Source organism: Clytia hemisphaerica, unplaced genomic scaffold, assembly GCF_902728285.1.
Source record: "Clytia hemisphaerica strain Z4C2 unplaced genomic scaffold, Clytia hemisphaerica genome assembly, whole genome shotgun sequence".
Lineage (NCBI taxonomy): Eukaryota > Metazoa > Cnidaria > Hydrozoa > Leptothecata > Clytiidae > Clytia > Clytia hemisphaerica.
Window position 1 is genome coordinate 2,125,159 of NW_027103962.1, and position 21,479 is coordinate 2,146,637.

Below are 21,479 nucleotides of genomic sequence, written 5' to 3' on the forward strand. Positions count from 1 at the left end.
GATAACGGGCCTTTACTGAGGTAGATTAGACATGATTTTCTATGTAATCTAGAAATTTAATGTATATTTTTAGTTTATATATAGATAGAAATCTTTGAGATTTTCAAAATGTTTGTTCAATTTTTTAAATGTACAATTATTATGGATCATATATTTTATGATGAAATTATATCTACCATTGAAAAATGATATGTAATAAATTGTATTCCAGCAAACTAGCGACAAACAGATCAATCGCCAAATCCGAACTTTCAGATTTATGTTGACGACAATGACAACGTTCACCAACGAGCTTGCGATTCTCTTGGAATTTCAAATGGTTATTTAAGAATCTAAAGACAATCCTATCTTCCCATAAAAATGTCTATGAAGGTTTCTTACCTTTTGGTTATACATGAATGTAATGGCACCCGTGTTAGCATATTAAAAGAATGTAAAAGTTATCATAATTTTTGTGATGTTTAGTTAACCTCCATGAGTCCAAATCTGAAACGAAACAGATTCCTTGAAAGTCTACAAAAGTCCTCTATAATTTTGTCTCATTTGATACAAATGCTGTCAGCATCCATCGTAAAGAAAAGTCTTTCATCAATATCGATCCACACACAATAGCGCTGTTTTTACAACCAGTCAGCTGACACACATGATGTGTAAACTCAAGTCTTTTCCCAACATCAACCATAAAGCTTATGTCTTAAATCTTCAGCGGAAGCCTCGCCTGGACCATCCAAAATCGAATGTAAAAATTTGGCTCGTTTTTTCTCTATCTTCGATCGAGAACAATTTGGAAAACTTGAATACCAGCTGTCATTCAAATAACTCTGCCAGTAATCTTTCGTCATTCGTCCCATTGAATCTATATCTATGGGTGATCTTCTTTCTCTGTGTCTTTTAGTGTGTTTTCTATTAGGAAAATCTTTATATGTGACTTTAATACAACGAGGTAGATTATCACAATTTGTATACTCAAATTGATTATATTCAGTTCCTAACATTTTGGTGTGATTCCTTTGTAAGAAATGAACCCATTTATGATCAGAGCTGATGGATTGCCATTTAAACCAAATTTTATCCAAGAAGGAGTGGTGGAAATGAAATTCGGGCGTATCTGCGGCATAATGGGTGCACATGGTACCACCTATGGTGTTGTGGACTCGGTCGTGGAAGTTGTGTCGCATCTGAATATCGAAGTCTTTGAAATGACGAGCAGGCAGCAACAATGTACGCTGTACGCTGATATAACTAGGCGTATGACCTTTGAATGCCCTTCGTAAACAGAAAGCTAAATGTCCCCTTTGGTCTTCAATATCTCCGCCCAACTGGTCAGCGGATGAGAGAACGATATCCATAGGGTCTTCCCAGTAAGGGGTTTTCCACTGTGATTCACGGAATAAACCTTTTTGTACGCAATAACCTTTGTATCGATTGCCATTGGGACCTAAGAGAAAACGATGGAGAATAATTAATTTAAAACCAGATTGGCTATTTTTTCTTGAATGCTTGGAAAGTTTGATACTAGTTACTGACTATTCGACTTAACTAAAAAAGACCATAATTAAACATGGTTGTTATTTTTTCTACATATGTTATTTGATTCAGGCCTGTAAAGAGCTCACACACACAAATACCTCTCTTACCTAACCCATCATCCGAAGATCGCCACAGATTAGTTCGATTCCAGGGATCATGACTCGCATAAGACCAATCCCAATATGGAATTGTAATTCCACAATCTATCTGTCGCAACAAATCCTCCATTATGGATAGGTACCATCGATGCCATGGTAAAAACATTTCTCTGTTATGAATTCCCCAACAAAAGTATTTATAGTGCATGAATATGAAGCGTTCGTATGTGTCTTTATAAGGTGATTTCGTCGTTAGAGTTTTATACGCTTTCAAATAACGTCGACGCTCTTCTGACGTCATTGACGTGAATTCTTTACGTAATCGATAACAATTGGTCAATTTCTGGTTCACGCATGTGCAATGACGATCACATTCGTCCATGACTGGGCTACCATCTTTTTTATGCTCACAAACACCATATTGTTTATTCTCTACGTTAATCTTGTATAGAATGTGTTCAGTTTCCACTGGTAGGTTGACCACTTGTATTTTGCTACCCGCTCTTTCGATGGTAACCTTTTTAGATGGCTTTTCACTGACCGGAGTTCTCTTTGATGTTTCTTTCTTATGATGGCTACTGTGAGATCTTTCTTTCGCTTTCGTTTTATGGTGTCGATGTTTTTCATTCAGCAGAACTGCCTTTTCCAGCAAGAGGACAGTCATTTCACTTCCATTTTCCAGTTCAACCTCACTATTAATCAGCTTGACATCTTCTGGCTTATTCGTTATGTACAGGTAGATTAGACGCTGCCCTTCAATATCTGTATGTTTCTCTTTGATCTCATCGAACCCTGTACGTAGGTTCTCTGTGAAATTTTTGTTCCTCGGGCTCGTTTTTAAGACAAGTTTCCGAATGCTTTTCATGACGCATTCCCGGTTCACATGATCTCGGAACTCGAAATGCTTCTTGAATTTTCGACCAACAGTATATAAGCCAACACGGGTCGTACCAGGTGAAATACTGAAATGTTTCAAAAGTTTGTACATTGCTTTGACACTAATTTCAAAATCATTTTTAGACATTCCTTCACTTTCGTCGATAATGAAAACCAAATCAATTTTCTCCGCAACTCCGCTACCATTTTTGATACGCCTCTTTCTTGAATGATTCTTTCGATGACAATGGTTTTGAGCAATGACGTTTAGTATCACTACCAGAAGTAACACCCTGTAAAACTGCATTTTCTTACCACGCAATGCGGCGGATCATGTGTTCTTCAAGGAAGTGTATGTGTGTGCGTTAAGTCTCTAAAAGTTTGAATATTTGATAAAAGATTAGAGTTAATATAATATGAAATTATCAGCATTTTTGATTTTAATATTCTTCATAGATATGATTTCTCGTACTAGTCTCGTACTAAAATGTTCCACTCGAATAAGTTCTATTCTTCTCTGTTTAAGTATAGGGGATCTAATTTGGGTCGACATTGGAAAAAATCATCCAAATAACGTTTTCTGTATTTTGATCCTCTCACTTTTACAATAATTTTCTGAAGAAGATTTTAAAATTTCCTTTACTTCAACTTTTTCAACAAAATCATTCAAAAATGCCATATACATTAGTCAATAAAACAATTCTCCTTTTTATTACTGACGCTTTTTCAATACTCTACCTCTCGTACCTTTGCCTTTGCTTATTATATGCTATATATGGAAATATAACAATGCCCCTTGAAATCCTCGAATTTCTTTGTTTTTTTTATAGTAATATTGTTACTACCTCCCCAAGAACAAAATATGCTTGAAACAAAACGTTTTGTTTTCGAAAACTGCTTTAATTGTCTATATTAAGCATAATTTGAATAATAATTATGCTGAAAATGTGTAAATTCCTCTAGAATTTAGAAATGCGCATGTGCTTGTTTATTCTCTGATGGAAATCTTTCTGATTTCTATATTACATTTTGAAATTTTAGATCTTTTTGCATGGCAGTGTTGCATTTTCCAAAAGATTTCAAATGAGCACTACATAACATGTTACATAGACAACATTATTAGAAAAATCATCAATGAAAAAATGAAAAAAATAAGAACATTTTTGAGCCTAAAATGCCTGAATTTTAAGAAATTAAGGCTCGAATACACGTTTTTTTAATAGAAACCAGTTTATAAGAACATTGAGGCTGAAATTCGGCAAAAAAAAATAAGAACAACTTAAGAACATGTCCAGCCTAGGAAAAGAGAGGTGAAGAAAACAGGATTTCAGGAATCTTTCGTTATTATAGATATTGTATGAACCATCTAATTATATTGAACGAAAGAAGCGAATTAATAGCAATTATGCACGGGATTATTTTATACCTGGAGAGAGCTTTTCAAATGAAATGAAGTTCCTTCTTCACTTTTATACTGAACAAAGTGAGGCTGAAATTCGATGAAAGTACCAACAGCCGAATCTCATCATAAATATACAGACTCTTATGAAAAAAGAGCCCTTTTTGAGCCCTGGTTGACCTAGTTTCTCTAGGCTTGATCCTAATGCGTTTTAAAAGCATTAATGGAATATACCGATACCGGTCTGTAAAATACACATCTAAATCAGCTTCGTCGTAATTAAGGAGATTATCTTATCGCCCTAGCAAAATTTGATTAATTAGCAGTACGCCTATATAGGAAATTTAATTGACAGGGTTTCATTTGGTGAAAAGGTAGCAATAACATTCCTTAGTCATAACAAACATATCTGTATATAGTAATTGTTCCACACTGCCTCGTATGATAACATTAAGTTTATAATAATCACTTCTAATTCTCTAATTCAAATCCCGTTGCCTTGGATAAGCATGTAGTTACCATAGTTACAGCTTTCTTCATCATTAAAAATTGTACAGGAAGTACGGTTCCTGTACAAAAATATTACGGTAGCCGAGAAGAGACGAAAGCTTAGTTGAATAATAATTGTTACTAGTGGAGTGGAAGTCCTCACTGCATAAAACGTGGTTTCCATAAAAAGATTTTTCCATCCCTAATTATTTTCTAAGGTTACAGCCAAAGAGATTTATAAAAAAGTTGCGATGCGGCAATCCCTTGTTGGGTCTTTCCAAGGATACTTGGTCTTTCTTACCTTGTGAAGATAAAGTTATTCATATCTAAATCCAATAGGGTTATCAATTTCTTTAGTTTCAGCTCAAAAGACCGATCGGGGTGGCTATGAATAGGATAAGTTCATTTTCTTTTTGGCTGGCTTCTCTTTTTGCGATTTCCAAAAAGGGTTAGATCTTAATAAGATTTTTGAGGTATTTCAAATCTTATGGCATTTTCACATGGATATGCTACCGCTTTAAAGGATACAGTGTTTTACCTGTAATATGACCACCCAGTCTTTGGAGTGTGAGAGAAGAGGCTGGATGACCAAAAAAAAAAAAAAATACGATGAGTTATCCTCGATGAGTTTATAAAAGGGGAACATGTTTCGCTAATTTTCTGTTAATTTATTCGACAAGGAGGATCTCAGTCTTTTAAACTTTATAAACATTTATTGATGTTATTGAATTGAGCACAGTTAAACCAGCATGTATAATCAATTTGTTCCTATAGTGCAAGTCTATGAAAAATTACAGTGAAAAGGCGACTTAATTTGTAACTTTTCTATGTTTTGAAATAAATTTTGTGATAAAGGATTTAAAGTGTACATGGTAAGGCTAGTTCCACAAATTAAAGAATTCGAATTCGAAGAAGAATATGTTGGTATAATGTATGTTTTGGAAACCAAAAGACAGGTCAGTTGTCTTGCAGTTTTGGATCCCGAAAAAATATTACTTGAATTCGCTTGGGCTAACGTTGAATTAGCGATTTTTGACACTATCCAATTCTATGTATGCCAGCCATTCTGTAATAATATTCATTTCAGGCACGATGGAAGCTTTTTAATTTTATATCTGGTACGACGAATAAGGAAATTTAGGTGATTTTATAGCGATTTTACCAACGAAGAGGAAAATTCCGGGTTTTTTTGTAAAAATCTGGTCGTACCTACATGCCGTATCCGTTGCGTTGTGTTGCATTTAAATTCTTTTAAATCTTTTCTTCAAGCCAATCATCGATGAATTCGAACGAAAGAATGCCTGGCATTGTCCAATAGATTCTTAAATGGGTACGGGGACGTGCCGCTTATGGTCGGAGTTGGGCTGCTTGCATCCACTAACGGATTCGTGCTCCTTATTTTGTAGAGGTCTGCGATTCAGACTAGGTCAGGGTATCTTTTTTGGGCTCTATACTTACTTCGGGATACTTTAGGTTGATTTGATGATGTTCATATCTCCAGCTTGTTGAGCCCAACACATGTGATTTTGATGGAATATAATAGCACTTGATTCAGTCTATCTTGTTTTTCTTGACTTATTGTGTGGTTCGTCAGGTTTAGAGCACAAATACTTGTCGAGACGTTTCTATTGAATGGGGGTTGTCTTTTACGGTGTGATGGGATCGGCCCTTTTTTAGTACGGTATTACGGGATTTGATGAAGAACAAGATGGGAAAACGAAAATCAGACGGTGATGGTGATCAGCCTTCTTTTTTTGTCAATATTCTAGTATTCAAGCCTCTACATACCGGTGTGACGGTGTGATTAGTTTTTTGAATTTTTGGGATTCCGGGATTCAGCCAAAATTTTGACGGAAAAACGGTATTTCGAACCCCTACAAATTTTGAATGAATCTTTTTTTAGCAGCCAGTGATATTCCGTATGTTTGAAGGAATACTGTTGGAAGAGTTTTGGAGTACAGGGAGTTAAGCTCTCACAAATAAATTTGCAAAAGTTACTTCGTTCGATTGTTCGTAGCTGGCAAAGGATGAACAAATCACTATCTTTACTACTTACACTGTGAAAGCAAATTGTGTATTGCTGTATCCCAACCTCGTTCCCTGCGTATTATCAGCTTTTTTATACTTACTGATAGCGCTAGATATTCTCTGGCGTCCATCAGTAGTATAAATAAAGCCTGGGATACACGGGCACGAGGTTGGCTGTATCCTTTCTCAAACTCGTTCCACTTCCCTGCGTATTATCAGCTTTTTTATACTTACTGCGATAGCCCCAAATATAACGTAAATAATGCCTGCGATACACGGGAACCCCGACGGAAACGAGGTTGGCAAAAATGACTTAAAAGTAGAGACGAAAAACGCTTTTTGCGCAAACCAACCCGCCGCCCTTTTTACCCGCCTTAACGCCCAATACCAAAAACGAAAAGTGGATAAAAAGTTTGTTTATTTTGGTCGGTCGCGTAAATTTAGTACACAGAACATGCCCAAAAATCAAAATGGCGACACAGGTAAGGAAAATTTTTTTGTAATTTGAACACTCTGAACAAACACTTTGATCCAATTTTCTTGATTTTTGGTTTAAATGTCTGTATTTTTATGTCTGTTCAATCGAAAGCTGCTTGCAATGAAAAGGAAAATTCTATTTTTGTGGGTGTTTTCCCAGGAAGGTGATAAAAATTGACCGTCAGTCGAACATGGATTTTTTTCCTATCTACGATTTTGTGTTTCCGGGGGTTTTGTTGTTTAGAATTGATTAACTAACAGTTAGGTAGGGTCAGGGTTGCTAGTAACGGCTTGTCACTGTGCCGGGTGCATACTCGGCGCCTTGGGCCCCGCAGGGTCTCTAGTAACGGCTCGAATTTCAGTCAGGTTAAAAAAGGGGTACTTTTACCCAAATTATAATAACATTACCCCCGTCTTTTTTGTCATTCTATAAGTATTTACAAATTTTGTTTTCTGCTGTGCGAGTGTGGCTCAATGGATAGCGCGCTGGGTTTCTGATCAGAGATTCTTTCATTTGGCGGTTGGTTCGAATCCCAGCCAGGTCGATATATGGTGGAGAAAGTTTGAAATATCAAATTCATAGAAAAGTTAGTAGAAATCAGAAAACAAGTCTCAGAAAGTCAGAAAATAGAAAAAGAGATAGACCAGACCCGATCAATCGAACTTGTCGAACCAATCGAACAATCGAACTACTCGAACTCCATCGAACGATTAAAGTTCGATTAAAAAAATTAATCGAACTCTAAGATTTTTTAAAAGATTGTGAGTGTTCGATTAAGTTCGATCAATGGGTTTCGGTTCGATCAATTCGATAAACCAATTTTGTTCGACAAGTTTGTGCTGCTCCGCCACCGTATATTAGCGAGTTTATGTATGTGTGTTTTTCAGCGAGCAGCGACGGAGACGGTGAGGTGGTTCTAATTTGAGTAGATCCTGACTAACTGAGAACGACGGTAAATCAGCACTTTTACCGTCCTCGATTTTGCGGGGCGGAATTGCGGGTTTTTCCAAATCGCTTCAGTCACTCTACCGTCCTCAAAAGTGCAAATACATAAACTCGCTATTAGCTTCTTTTCAAAGCCAAATTCGGAATGTAAATCGGGAAATTACTTCCGATAACGGATTACACACTTTTCCTGTATCCTTATAGCGCCAGAGGCGGGGTTTGTTGGGGCGTAGTATTCCGCCACTCGGCAGCGCGCGAAATCGCAACAGAGGGGGCTACGGACTTTATTCCGGATAGACAAATTTCCCGGAACTGTCGAAATGGCAATCGCGTGCCAGGACAAAGTTTTTGCAAGCGAGGGAAGATATGAGGATTTAATATCATCGAACTAATCGAACTTTTTACTGACCGAACTAATCGAACTGCTATTGCTTCAAAAATTGTGAGTGTTCGATTAGGTTCGATTAATTTTTTTAATCGAACTTTAAAATCGTTCGATGGAGTTGGATTAGTTCGATTGTTCGATTGGTTCGACAAGTTCAATTGATCGGGTCTGGGATAGAGAGATAGGAAGTAGAAAAACAGAAGGAGGATGTTCGGTTGACGGTCAATTTCTATCACCTTCCGTTTTCCCACTCCAGAATTTTTTTCAGTTTAAGGGGTCACTCACATATCGATTCTTCCCACGACTAATGTCAAATTGACGCTAATTTGAAAACCCCCCCACCCCCACCTCTTAACGTCAAAGTTTAAAAATCATTAAAAATCGATGAAACTCTAAACTTTCATCGTTGTTTCGTCAGCCATTTTTAATTTCGCTACGGCTTGCTCAGCTGCATTTTACATTTTAAATATAATGGGGATAATTTTTTCGCAAAGTTGCCGGAATTAATTATCTCCATAATCATAATCAACAGAAAAGCAACATTTCACAAAAAAAAGACCGACCGTTGGCGAAATTCAAGGGCCGCGCGGACCGTCTAAACAAAAGGAACTCGAGACATAAAACATCGGGCCTTTTGTTTTGGTTAAAATTGCTCTGTAAAATAGCGAAGTGAACGAATACCGGCAGGTGCTAAATGCATAAAACATAATGCATATTGCATAATGCATAATGCATAATATTTGAAAAATGTCTATTTTAGAGGAGATTTTGAAAGATACTACTTTCAACAAAACAAATATACCATTTTCTACCAGAAAATAAAGGGTAGAAAGCTGTAAATTTGAATTTTGGATGATGAAGAAAATCCATGATCCACTGAAAATGCTTGTTGCCATTTTGATTTTCATAGTTGTATTTTACAGAACATAGTATAGTGTAGAAAAAACACGAAAATATCTATCCGTATATTACTTTTCGAAAACGAAAACTCGAAAACGTAAATTTTATAGCAAGATCTTTATTCTGGGTTTTCTCAGAGATCTTTTCGAACAATTTCTAATAAATTTCAACGGGTTTTCCCTCTTACAAAGCATTAACCATGTGAATGCTTTTTGTTAGATAGGCCAATATCCAGCCTATAAATTAAAGCTTCATGCGAAAGCTTAGTCTGGAGATCCATACTCTCTATTCAAACTTACACCGCATAAAAGCAAAAGTCCCATCAGAAGCTACTCTGTTATTTCTATATTTTTATTCCTTTTATTAACTAAATGCTATACTACGAAATCACACGAACATAGTAGACGGGTCTCCCAGCTAGCGAAAGCTAGATCAAAGAAAATAGGCTTCGAATCAATTTACATTTGAATGTTTATGTGTTTACCTTTTTTGAGAAAGAAGAAGAGGGAAACCTTTCTGATCTGTTGCATCTTCTTATTATTTATGCTGACAGAAAACCCTTTGTTGTTGTGATTCGAAATGTTTTCTCTTTCATTCGGATTCGAAAAGTAAATATCATGTCTGACTCTAGGGAAATCCCTCTGATTGGAATGTTTACTTTTAAGAAAGAGGTTTTTGCGTTTTTAGCCTCTACAAAGGAGAGTTTTAGAAAATATAAAATCGTTCTGTAAATTACACAATACTGTTATGTATTATGCAATATGCATTATGTTTTATGCATTTTGTACCTGCCGGAACGAATACTTAGGTATATAAAAGGAGGAAAAGAAATATGGAAAGTAACATTTGTCGAGGAATAAACGTATTAAAAATCGATATTTCTGGTAAAATTTCTTAGCGTCACAGACTCTAACCCACCCACCCCTTCGCGTCAATTTGACGTTAGTCGTGGGAAGAATCGATATGTGAGTGACCCCTAAGGCAGCAATCACAAAATATCTTCATTTCGCGTCCTCGTTGGGTCTAAAGTCGGTCGGTCGGTCGATTGAAAAATCTTCTTCTCGTCTGACCTCAATCATCCATTTTTAGAGTGTATTCTTGAAGGAAACTGCCAGTCAGCCCAGCAGCCAAAACAACCGTGTGTTATATGGGTGGTTTCAAATTACGACCTTTTGAAAAACTGTGACCTCCAACCCAAAATGGGGCGTGTAATGATAAACAAAGTCAAAATGCCGCGAATGCGCTAGAAATCGCTCGCAAAAAATCAGCAATAATAAAAACGTCATCAACAAAAAAAGTCCGACAAATTTGCAGACTCACCAACTCAATTCTACTCAATTTTCGAGAGTTGGTCGGGCGACGTGAAACGAAGATATTTGTGATTGCTGCCTAAATAGGCGACCATCAATAATACATATCTTCTGTTCGCGTCGTCCGACAGACTCACCTTCAGAACATAAATCCCGAGTCGACCCAGTCGCAATAATGTCGGAAATTTTTTTTGATAGGGGTCACTCACATATCGATTCTTCCCACGACTAATGTCAAATTGACGCTAATTTGAAAAACCCCCCACCCCCACCTCTATCTTAACGTCAAAGTTTAAAAAATCATCAAAAATCGATGAAAGTCTCCCCTTCACTTTCATTGTTGTTTTGTCAGCCATCTATAATTTTCGCTACGGCTTGCTCAGTTTACATTTTAAAAATAATGGAGATAATTTCTAAACTTTTTTTTGGAAAGTTGCCGGAATTGATTATCTCCGTTAATCAACAGAATAGCGGCATTTCATAAAAAAAAGATAGACCGTCGACGAAATTTAAGGGTCGCGCGGACTGTCTAAACAAAAGGAACACGAGACATAAACATCTGGCTGTTTTTTTTGGTTAAAATTGTTCTATAAAATAGCAAAGCAAATGAAGGAAACGAAATATGGAAAGTAACATTTGTCACGGAATAAACGTCTCAAAAATTGATATTTATGGTCAAATTTCTTAGCGCCACAGACTCTAACACCCCCACCCCTTCGCGTCAATTTGACGTTAGTCGTGGGAAGAATCGATATGTGAGTGACCCCTAGCTAAGCCTTTTCTACATCACCATTCGAGTTTTTGTTTACTTCTCCCACATTATTGAGTCTTGTTTGAGTTTTTTTCTGTCCACCCTCATTGAAATTGTCAAGTTGAAATTCACTGACGTGGTAGAGCCAGCAGCTCTGAGGGCCAAAAATTGGGTACGGTTTTAAGGTCAACGGTTTTGGATTCTGTTTTTTGCCGACTGGATTCTTCAGGAGTTACTAAATTAAAAAAATCGGACAACATTTGCTACCGACCAACCAACTGATTGGATTTTGGGATGTTTTATGACGCGAACGAAACATATTATTGAAATACGCCATAGGCAGCTACAGAAATTTCCTGTTTATATTGTGTTTTGATGTTGATGGTGAGCTATTTAAAAAAGGATTTCTAAAGGGAAGACATCTTCAGAAATTTGAAATATCCAAGAAAAAAAAATATTCAAAGGGGATGATGAAACGCTGATTTATGCCAGACCCAATCAATCGAACTTGTCAAATCAATCGAACTTGTCAAATCAATCGAACAATCAAACTAATCGAACTCCATTGAACAATTACAGTTTGAGCAAAAAAATTAATTGAACTCTAAGATTAAAAAGATGGAGTGGTCAATCGAATCAAGTTCCATCAATGCAGTTGCAGTTTGATCAGTTTGATAGCCCAATTTTGTTTGTGCCAAATAAAAACATCTTAAAAGCCAAACTTGGTATTAAAATTGGGAAATTACTTCTGATAACATAAATACAGACTTTTCCTTTATCCTTTCAATGCCAGAGGCGGTTTTATTGGGGCGTAGTATTCCTCCATGCTGCTGCAGGCAAAATTGCAACAGAAATGGGCTACGGACTTTTACTTTATTTCCGGATGATAGATAGACAAACATCCGGGTACACCGGATCTCAAACAATCGGGTACACTGGATCTAGACAAACATCCGGCTACAATCAGTATAGCCCCAACTCTTCATGTAAAATTTACGGGAACACATATTTGGACTTTGTACCCAATGCTGCACACAAGCACTTAAGCTAAAGTCCCGCAAAAGCAGGACAAAAATCAGTTTTATGAAGTTCTCAAAAAAACGCCACATAGATCTATCAAATTCAGTGTGTGACGTAAAAATACTACAACTTTTTTTATTTTTCCTTTTTTTGCAAAAGTTTTAGAAATGAAAATAAAGGCAGTTCAGCTTACTGTGCGATTTTGAGCTCAATATTTTGTAAAAAGATTGAACAAAAGAAATAGTCAAAAATCAAAGAAATTTACTGTTAACTTCAATTGCAATTGATATCAAGTTGTGGGGCTTTTAAAGTTTGTAAATATGAATTGGGGCTTCCTATAACTGAAAAGTAGAATTTTTTGAAGGCAAAACAAACTAAAGTCTGCAAAGTTAAAAAAAAATTGAAGTATGAGTGAAAAATCCATGCTAGAATTTCAATTTTAGGCTAAACTTTTTTGACCTGAAAGCCAGTCTTAAGAGAATAATGTAATTTCAATAATTGGTCAGCCTAAGCTGAGCATTCAAATAGGTAAAATTTTCCAGTTCCACCATAAGACGACAAAAAAAAAATCTGATTTTCCGATCTCACTTTGATTTCTAAACTTTCTTCCGATCGGGTTAACTTTTTGGGTACTTTTAGCGTGCGTTGTTTTTACAGATCATAATGTAGTGTTTCAAGATGGCGGTTCAAGCGATAAAGTCAGATGTGATAAGTCAGTGTTGTTGTACCAAAGTATTTCCAGTGTAAATCTGTTGCAAACTTCAATTTCTGTCATTTATTTTTTTAACTCGGCAAATCAAACACATGATTTTCATCAAGGGGATTCTTTTTCTACATCATTTGAAGGTTTAAAGCCGTTTGCTCAAGTTTTTGTTTATGTTGAATTTTCTGATAATTTCTATTGCTGCTTTTTGATAGTTTTTGCAATAAAAACATATTTTTCTTGTTTGCCTCTAGGGGGATTGATGGTGTTATAATGTTATTGGAATTTGATAAAGTTTACAAAAGTACAGCTACTGTATAAATTTGATAAAGACTGGATGCAATCGTTTTGGACTTGGTGTTGGACGTGTTTGTGATAAATGATATAAAGGCGAATCGCAAAAAATTGTTTGGTTCCTGTTATTTCCACTTTAAAAAGTGGGAGTCGTTCGGTCGGTCGGTCGAAAATAATTTTCTGTTAAGAAGCAGCTACATCTTGTTGATAGGGAATCCGTTTGGACTGATCCGAATTTTAAAATTGAGAAACCGTGGATAAACTGGTGTTTTCGGTTTACTCTCCATAAGCATGCAGCTCTCTACTTCGATTTGAAAACTTGTAAACACAGAGTGGAAATCCAGCAAAGCAGCGGAAAAGCTTTCCGACCCTCCAACTCTACCTGCTGACCGTAAATCAGGGTCGGTCAGATGACGGGAACCAAATGATGACATCATATCTCCTATTATTAGACTTGCAAAATTATGACAAATGGTCTTTGGAATTTGATCATTTATATTAATATTAATATATACAGTTCTTGTTGAACTTGATCAAACTATTTTTCACGCAGTTCCGGACGCAGATTGTGTTTTTCTAACATTTTCTAACCTTGGCGCACGTTTTGACTGAATGATGGAATAGAATGAATGGCGATAACAGTTTATAGATATCTCTTATCAGACTTGCAGAAAGCGGGCTGCCGTCAAGTTACACAACATGCACACTCTCGTCACAACTTGCACAGCCATAACAAACAGATCAAGCTGGTCTTCATTTAACATTGTTTTAAAGTTTAAAAAACACTGCCAGTGCTTGGTACAGAAGAGAGGACTCCCAGTTGAAATTAATTGCTACACCGCTGCCCTGTTGAATTTATTTATTATGGTCGTGTGTTTATTCCGCCAAGGCGGTAAATCAATCGCCCAAATTCATAGACCAATCAAAAGCGAGTTTAAAGCAAAACGGGGGAAAAATGAGCTACTTATGAATTTTAAGTTTTGCTTTCAATTATCATTTGCGACCAGCAAAGTCTTCAAGATGGTTGTGTGCATGTTGTGTAACTTGACGGTACTAAACTACAAAATTTATTTACGCAGACTGCTGACGTTTTGGCAATTTTCTTATTTATTTCTAGTATATATAACACTTTGGTCAGATATGGATATTGTCTACATCCAACAGAAAAAATGTATCATAACTGACTGGAATGAAATTAACAAAAAGTTTAATTACACTATGTTTCTCTTTCATTTTGTAGTAATGAACTATAGCTTAATTGTTTGATGCCATAGAAACAGTGCTACAATGCTAAAGAGAAGTATACTTTGAGCTTCTCGTGGGGGGGGGGGGGTGGAGGAGCTCTCAGGCTTGTTTTAAATAATTTTAAATCAAGTTATCAAATGTTTCACATTTTGTACATTATTCAACATTTTTAGTCTACTCTGTTTCAGTACATCTCTTACATCTGTTAACCCACTTATTAAAGCTATCTAGCTAAGCTCTATTGGCTGACCTTCCAGCCTCGGCTGGTTTATTTGAATTCAATTCAATCCTCAATGTTAACTTTTGTTTAACAGAACAATCCAACTAGCACCATGTTCTAGGGCATTCATTTTTGCTTAAAATTCATTTGCCAAAACTTTTTGTATGTTTTTTCTAGGTGCGGGCATTATATGATTTTGAAGGAGATGTTAATAATGGTGAGCTCACTATACGAGAAGGTGATATCATTGTTGTCACTAACCAGGTATGAGTTTTAAACAAATAATTATTTTTTCTATTTATTTGTCAACTTGTTTAATTCCAGGATGTGTCAATTTATTTTTCCATAATTTCATTTTAAAGGGACAATCCTTGAACTAAACATGGTTTGACATCTTTTGCTTGTAGGTTTCTTCGATGGTCCTGACTTAAAACAGCCAAATGTTTTGGCTTTGAACTCAAGTTGAAATCTCTATAAAAGGGTTTTTACATGGTTATTTTATCAAAGTTCTTTGAGGAGTCCACAAATCCACGAATCCCCAGGCAAAAGATCTTGAACCACCCAACTGTCCCTTTAAAAGCATCCAGATTTTGGTTTGATTTGTGGTCTACTTTCCTCAAAAATATTATTTTCATCTACAGGAATTTCAAATTTTAAAAAAGTTCACTTTATTTTTAGGATATCGGAGATGGTTGGTGGGAAGGCACAATAAATGGAGGAACTCCTGGATTATTCCCTTATGGATATGTGGAGGTAACTAAGAAAATTATACCTGTTATGTATGTCAAAATTTCTTCTTAAATAAAGTGTTTTAAAGTAAAGTAGATGACCTCGGCACAACTGAAATAGATAGCACGTTACAATGAAACAGAACATTTAGTAAAAAACTTTAATTGAAAATTTTAGATAAATTTCACAATAGTGTCAAGTAGCTGCTGTTCATCAGAGAGTGCTCTATGATCAGGACCAGAGAAGATATCAGAAATTAAAATTTGAATTGAAAAATTGATAATTATTAGTTAATCTTTACTCTTAGGTGCCAAATAAACGCCCCCCCCGCTTGTTAATTTTTCGATTTTTTTCCAACCCCCCGGACCTTATTAGGACCCCCCCCCCGTTTATTGATTATAGAAAAAATTCCTAGCTTCAAAAAGGAAAATTCCATGTTTTACTCTAAAAAGCCTAAATTTAGGGTTTTTAAAGGTTCATTTTCGAACCCCCCGGTAATTAGGTCCCCCCGTTTATTTTATTTCAAAATTTTAGCCAACCCCCCATTTATTCGAAGCCCCTCCCCCCCGCTTATTTGGCACCTAAGAGTGCAGGACCATAAGTTAAAAATTGACAAAGCTTACTTTTTTACAGGTTCTAGGCACTCCAGCTGTTCCAAGTATCAGTGTTCAAGCTACCAATCACTTTGACCAAGGCTCCTCTGAGTCTTCACACGACTCATGGGGCCAACAAGAGCAACCAGATGGTCAACTAGAACCAAGAGAATGGAACGACAGTCGGTCTTCTTGCTCAGATACTATATCTCAAGGTGATGACAGCTTTGGTAACCTACCAAGATCTAATACAATGTCAAGGTCAGGGACAGTAAAGAAAAGTATAAACAGGTAAATGTTTTTGTTATAACTTTTTATCATAGCATCCTATAGCACCATTAGTCCTTATTAAACATTAGAGTAAGAATGAATTGATATTGATACAGGAATAGTCAAGTTGTGTATCTACTAAGTTCAAATTAGCGAAAATTTGTCTACATTTTCCTTTCCATTTTCCTTTCTTGAAATTTTTTCGAGTGTAGATATCGATTAAATAAAAACTATGATATAAAGTCAACTGAATTGATAATTAGTTTTTTACTTAACTTCACTTAATTTTGCTACTTACTTGAAAGATTTTCAGATTTTGTGAAGTCTGGTGGAGAAGATTTTCTACTGGGTAACAAAGGCGATGGGGATATTCCTCAATATGATCAACTTATGACCATCGTAAGTGCCCAATAAGCTTATTTCAATGCCCATGCGAAAGTCTTTAAAACATTTACAATAAGGGCTACTTAGACTACACAATATATTGACGAACAATATTCGACAATATGGTTTGCGGACCGTAATGTACGAAGTAAACAACTGGTACTCTATTATAAAAAGGAATTTTTTTTTCGGTAAACAATCCCCCTATATTGTTAGAATATTGCAAATCAAGCTGACAATATATTGCGGACACCTTTTCAATATACTGCCGGCACTCAGCAATATATCGACAATATATTGCCCGACAATATATTGTGTAGTGTATGTAGCCCTATATAGAAAAGGATTTGGAGTCTAATAAGTTAAGTGTCTCGAACAAAAGAGTACTGAATCACCTGATCAAAATCTAAAAAAAATATATAGCCAGCCAACTCATTATTCATGCATGATGGAAGTAGACATATTTTCCCAAGACTTATCGTCTGTCACTCTTAAATTTTTATTTATAGTTCCTCTTGGATCACTAAGAAAAAAAAACTTTTCCCTTTTCTTTGTAATAATTTATCTGACGTTTCCGTTATGTCTTTTAGGATGGTCCAGATGGGACAATGTGGCAACCAGCTTCCATACCATTCACAATCAAAATAACAGAACCAGAAAAGAAAAGTAAATTCAAAGGAATGAAAAGCTATATATCTTACCAAATTCAACCCTCAGTATGTTGTGATATAAATCTCTATATTCCTTTTTGCAAAAGACTCTTACTTCATCATTATTGAGTTTCATCATATTGATCTTAAGGGACAAAAGATTACATTATTAAGAGTATAATTAATTCTATGACTGTCCTTCGATTCTTTGGAAATCAGAAACTTGATCTTAAAGAATTTAACACTTTTTTCTATTTCAAGATGTCCAAAGTGTTTCAATGTAAGTCTTTTAAATCATTTTTTCTCCATTTCAGCATACGTCAGTTTCAGTTGCTCATAGATTCAAGCATTTTGATTGGTTGCACGAAAGGTTGACCAATAAATTCCCCTGTATCTCTGTACCACCTCTGCCCGACAAACAACTGACAGGTACGGATCATAAATTTCATGTTCACACGTTGAGCTTTTCTTTCATTCTGTTCTGAAACTAAAGTGCTGATTTACCTTCATCCTCAGTCCATCAGGATCTATTAGACAAATCGAAAGCTAACTGTATCTGTCGTTGAAAAACACAGATAGATAAAATCAGTAATGAAGCCATGCTTTTGGTTTGGTTTAAGGTTTCATCATTTCCAACCGATGACAGGAAAGCTTTATTCCGCTTCAATTAAGCTAGAATTTAGTGTTATTTTTGTTCTTTCTCTCTTAGGTCGATACTCAGAAGACTTAGTAAAGAAAAGGCGATACCTCCTTGAGAAATGGATCAACCGTGTAGCAAGGCATCCCGTTCTCGCAGAATCTTCTGTTTTCCAACATTTTATTAATGTCTGCTCTGAACAAAGAGAAAAGGTATCGTTGTTACTCTCCTATATTTGGTTTCCTTTGAATCGCTTATCTTTTGTCTTTGAATCATAGCATTGTCCTTATCCTCAGCATCATGATCAACTTTACTTAAAGAATCTGAGACTATAATTATCTTGTATGTAAAATTTCGAAAATCGTGAATCCCTCCACTCCCTTACTCCTGAAGTGAAGCTATAGGAATCTTTCAAAAAACTCTTAATTTTTTCTCAGGAATGGAAAGAAGGGAAAAGGAAAGCTGAACAAGACAAGATAGTTGGTGCCCACTTCTTTTACACCATCACTGCACCACAGATGAACCTACCTCCACATAAAGTGTAAGAGATGCGCTGGATATTTTAATGGGATAAATTTTGGCGCAGATTAAATTTTGTGGATTTCATGGATTTAGGTGTCATCCGCAAAATTAAGTCGCAATGGAAATTTGGAAAAGCCTTATCCGCGAAATATTTTTGAGAAAAAAAAGAAAAAAAACTCATACAATTATTACCTTTACTTGCATCAAAGAAGCACTAATAATGCGTATTTCAACATGCATAATTTGGCGTAAAAAGGCACAAAATCGTGAAAATATTGTCTTCCTCTAGTGCAAAATTAAGTCCCCATGATTCATGAAATCTTAGTATTTCGCGTATGATCTCAGCTGCGAAATTTCATCCCTGCGAAAATTTACCCCATTATTCATCTATAGTTTTATTTTTAGTATTCTACCCATATTCTTTTTGAATGATTAAATTATGGCTGGTATTGACTTAAAGTAGAAGAACTTATATAATGTCAAATACAAAAAAACAACTATATTTAAACATGAGGTCTTGAAGTCTTGGAGTTGAGGTCTGAAGAATTTTTCATGATCCAGTGAGTGTTTGATGGAGAAAAGTACCAAACCATAAGATTTCGGCGTCGAAGAATTATTTACTTTCTTTCTTACAGTGAAATTGAAGTTGACACGTTCAAAGATTTCGTGAAAAACATGGACGAAAGCACGAAAAAAATGATTGAAATCGGTGAAAATAATTGGGATAAAGTCTCCAGGGGTAAGTATATTTGAATAGGGCACCCCAAGAGTCGAGGCCCTTTTTTCTACTCATTATATCTTTAGCTTTTCTTATTCTTTCAGGGTTTTTTATTTGAGAAAATGTATACAGTACTCTACCAAGGCATTTGAAATTTTTGGGCTAAATGTTTCTGTAGCTGTTGAATCTAGTATGCATACTTTATACAGAGTATTCGAGCATAACTTGTGTTTATCATTCATTCTTTTAAAGACCAGTTACGATAGTATCAGGAAGCTTTCTAACTTAAAATATTATTCCATTCTTTACAGGACACAAGAAAGAATACAAGCATTTATCAAGTGGTTTTGAAAGCATCGCTTCATCATTCGTCACAGATAATGCACCAAGTATGTATTGGCTCTATCTTAGTGTATTTCACCCTTATCAGTGTAAACTCATTCGGCCATTCCATTTTATATCTATGCAGGGGGTGAACGAATATTTCTAGGGGGTTATTTGAAAAAAATTTCCAGGGGGTATTTTTTTTACTTTTCTAAGGGGGTAAGAAGTTATTTTAAGATTTCCAGGGGATAAAAAATGATTTTAGTTCGTCCACCCTCATTTTAAGGTATTTAAAGAATTTTTCAAAGGGTACTTTTGCAAATTTTGCCATTTCCCAGGGGGATGGGTATCCAAACATTTATAATAATTTCTTCTGACTTGAAAAGGTTCGTCCACCCCCCTGTATGATTTTTTAACGGAACAGCTCATTGAAGTGACAATAAACAAGTGTTTAAAACAAGGGTTCGGACCTACATTTTTGTAGGGGGTAATAATTTCTTCAAGAAACAAAAAGGGTTGACTAAAATGTTTCATTAGAAAGGGAAATAGATGATAGCAAGCAGGGTATAGACTCTGAGGGGCCATTTGTAGAAGCAGGTTAGTTGGATTCCCTTGCTACTATTTTTCAAATATTTTCAAAAAATGCTTTACTCTTACTGACCATCTTTCACTCCTTTTTCTCCCTTTTTGATGTCAATGATACCTAGTATATAATCATCACTGCTCACTATTTTCATGATATGCACCATTTCAATGTCTTCTACGGACTCAACATTTGATTGGTTGAAAATGACGTATTGACTGATTTTACGCCACTTACAACCAATCAGCTGTTGGGTTCGTGATGTAATGTCAAAAGATATTGCAATGGTGCATATCATGAATATCTATCATTTACAGTAGTTCGCAATCTTATTTGGTGTGTTATTTTCCCTTACAGACTCGTTAGCACTAACGCAAGCCATGGAACACACGGCAAACACTTACAGTGAGATTGGGGATCTCTGCCAAGAACAGGTTTGATTTTAAATATTGTCTTCCTTGAGACAAATTGAAGTTGAATTAACCCTTTAAGTGCCACGATCTTTTTTTCTAAGTTTTTTTAAGAAAATCGCTAGTTGGAACATTTAAAAGGCTTATATATCCGGATCTAGCTCATGTCAAATATACTTGACATGAGGACATGGGGACGGAAAGGGTTGAACGTAAAATATTTATTATATAGTATTATGCAGTAAAATATTTAATTGTGTATACTTCAAAAAAAGGTTTACCTGAGATTACCTTCAAGTCATCAGGATATCTTCATAGCCATTTGAATCAGCCTTGTATTCCCTCCCCATCATATGCTCTGCACTAATTATTCTATATACAACCGATCTACCATATGTCGACACTATATAAAATCATACCTTATGTCGACACAGTTTTTACGCGGTTAAACACATACTAGACGCAAAATTTTGGCTAGAAGAGCGTTTTCCTATTAACCAAAAGAACCGTAGTCTCTGATTTTTTGAGGAATCACATTTATTAGAAAAAATGTCGACATAACGATTTGCATACCTTCAATGTCGCCCTTGCGTTATTGAAAACATTTAATCGACTATAAGTCGACATTTAGAAAAAATCGGAATCAACATTAGGTCGACATAATTGATGGAATGTGGATTCAAAACAATATGCTCTACTGTGCTTAGAGGGTGGGCACTCTGGAAGAAAATTCATAAAATGCCAGGTCATAATAAGATGGGGTGAGGGTCATACGATTTTGGGGTGAAATTTATCTGTAGGCAAAGGCAATAAATCGGAAACAGCATTAAGTCGACATGAAGGATAAGAAGTGTATTCAAAACAATATAAGGTCGACATTTAAATTTTACTCAGAAAAAACTGGAAACAGCATTATTAAGTCGACATGAAGGATAACAAGTGTATTCAAAACAATATAAGGTCGACATTTAAATTTTACTCAGAAAAA

The 21,479-nt window shown here is 35.7% G+C and overlaps 2 protein-coding genes across 2 annotated transcripts; one reads left to right on the forward strand and one right to left on the reverse strand.

The window, feature by feature from the left end:
• LOC136810275 (uncharacterized) lies at positions 1–3,412 on the reverse strand. Its single transcript, XM_067066844.1, has 3 exons — positions 3,252–3,412; positions 1,638–2,877; positions 1–1,438 (listed from the first exon to the last, which is right to left on the reverse strand). Exons 2-3 carry the CDS (start codon positions 2,809–2,811, stop codon positions 675–677), a joined length of 1,938 nt encoding a protein of 645 aa, XP_066922945.1. The 5' UTR covers positions 2,812–2,877; positions 3,252–3,412; the 3' UTR covers positions 1–674.
• Positions 3,413–6,807: 3,395 nt separating this feature from the next.
• On the forward strand, positions 6,808–20,521 carry LOC136810344 (sorting nexin-18-like). The gene is made up of 12 exons (XM_067066900.1): positions 6,808–6,902; positions 14,849–14,935; positions 15,350–15,424; positions 16,034–16,284; positions 16,569–16,662; positions 17,238–17,363; positions 17,612–17,726; positions 18,007–18,146; positions 18,372–18,475; positions 19,092–19,195; positions 19,486–19,563; positions 20,439–20,521. The coding sequence occupies exons 1-12, from the start codon at positions 6,891–6,893 to the stop codon at positions 20,519–20,521; spliced, it is 1,269 nt and encodes a 422-aa protein (XP_066923001.1). The 5' UTR covers positions 6,808–6,890.
• The last annotated feature ends 958 nt before the right edge of the window (positions 20,522–21,479 follow it).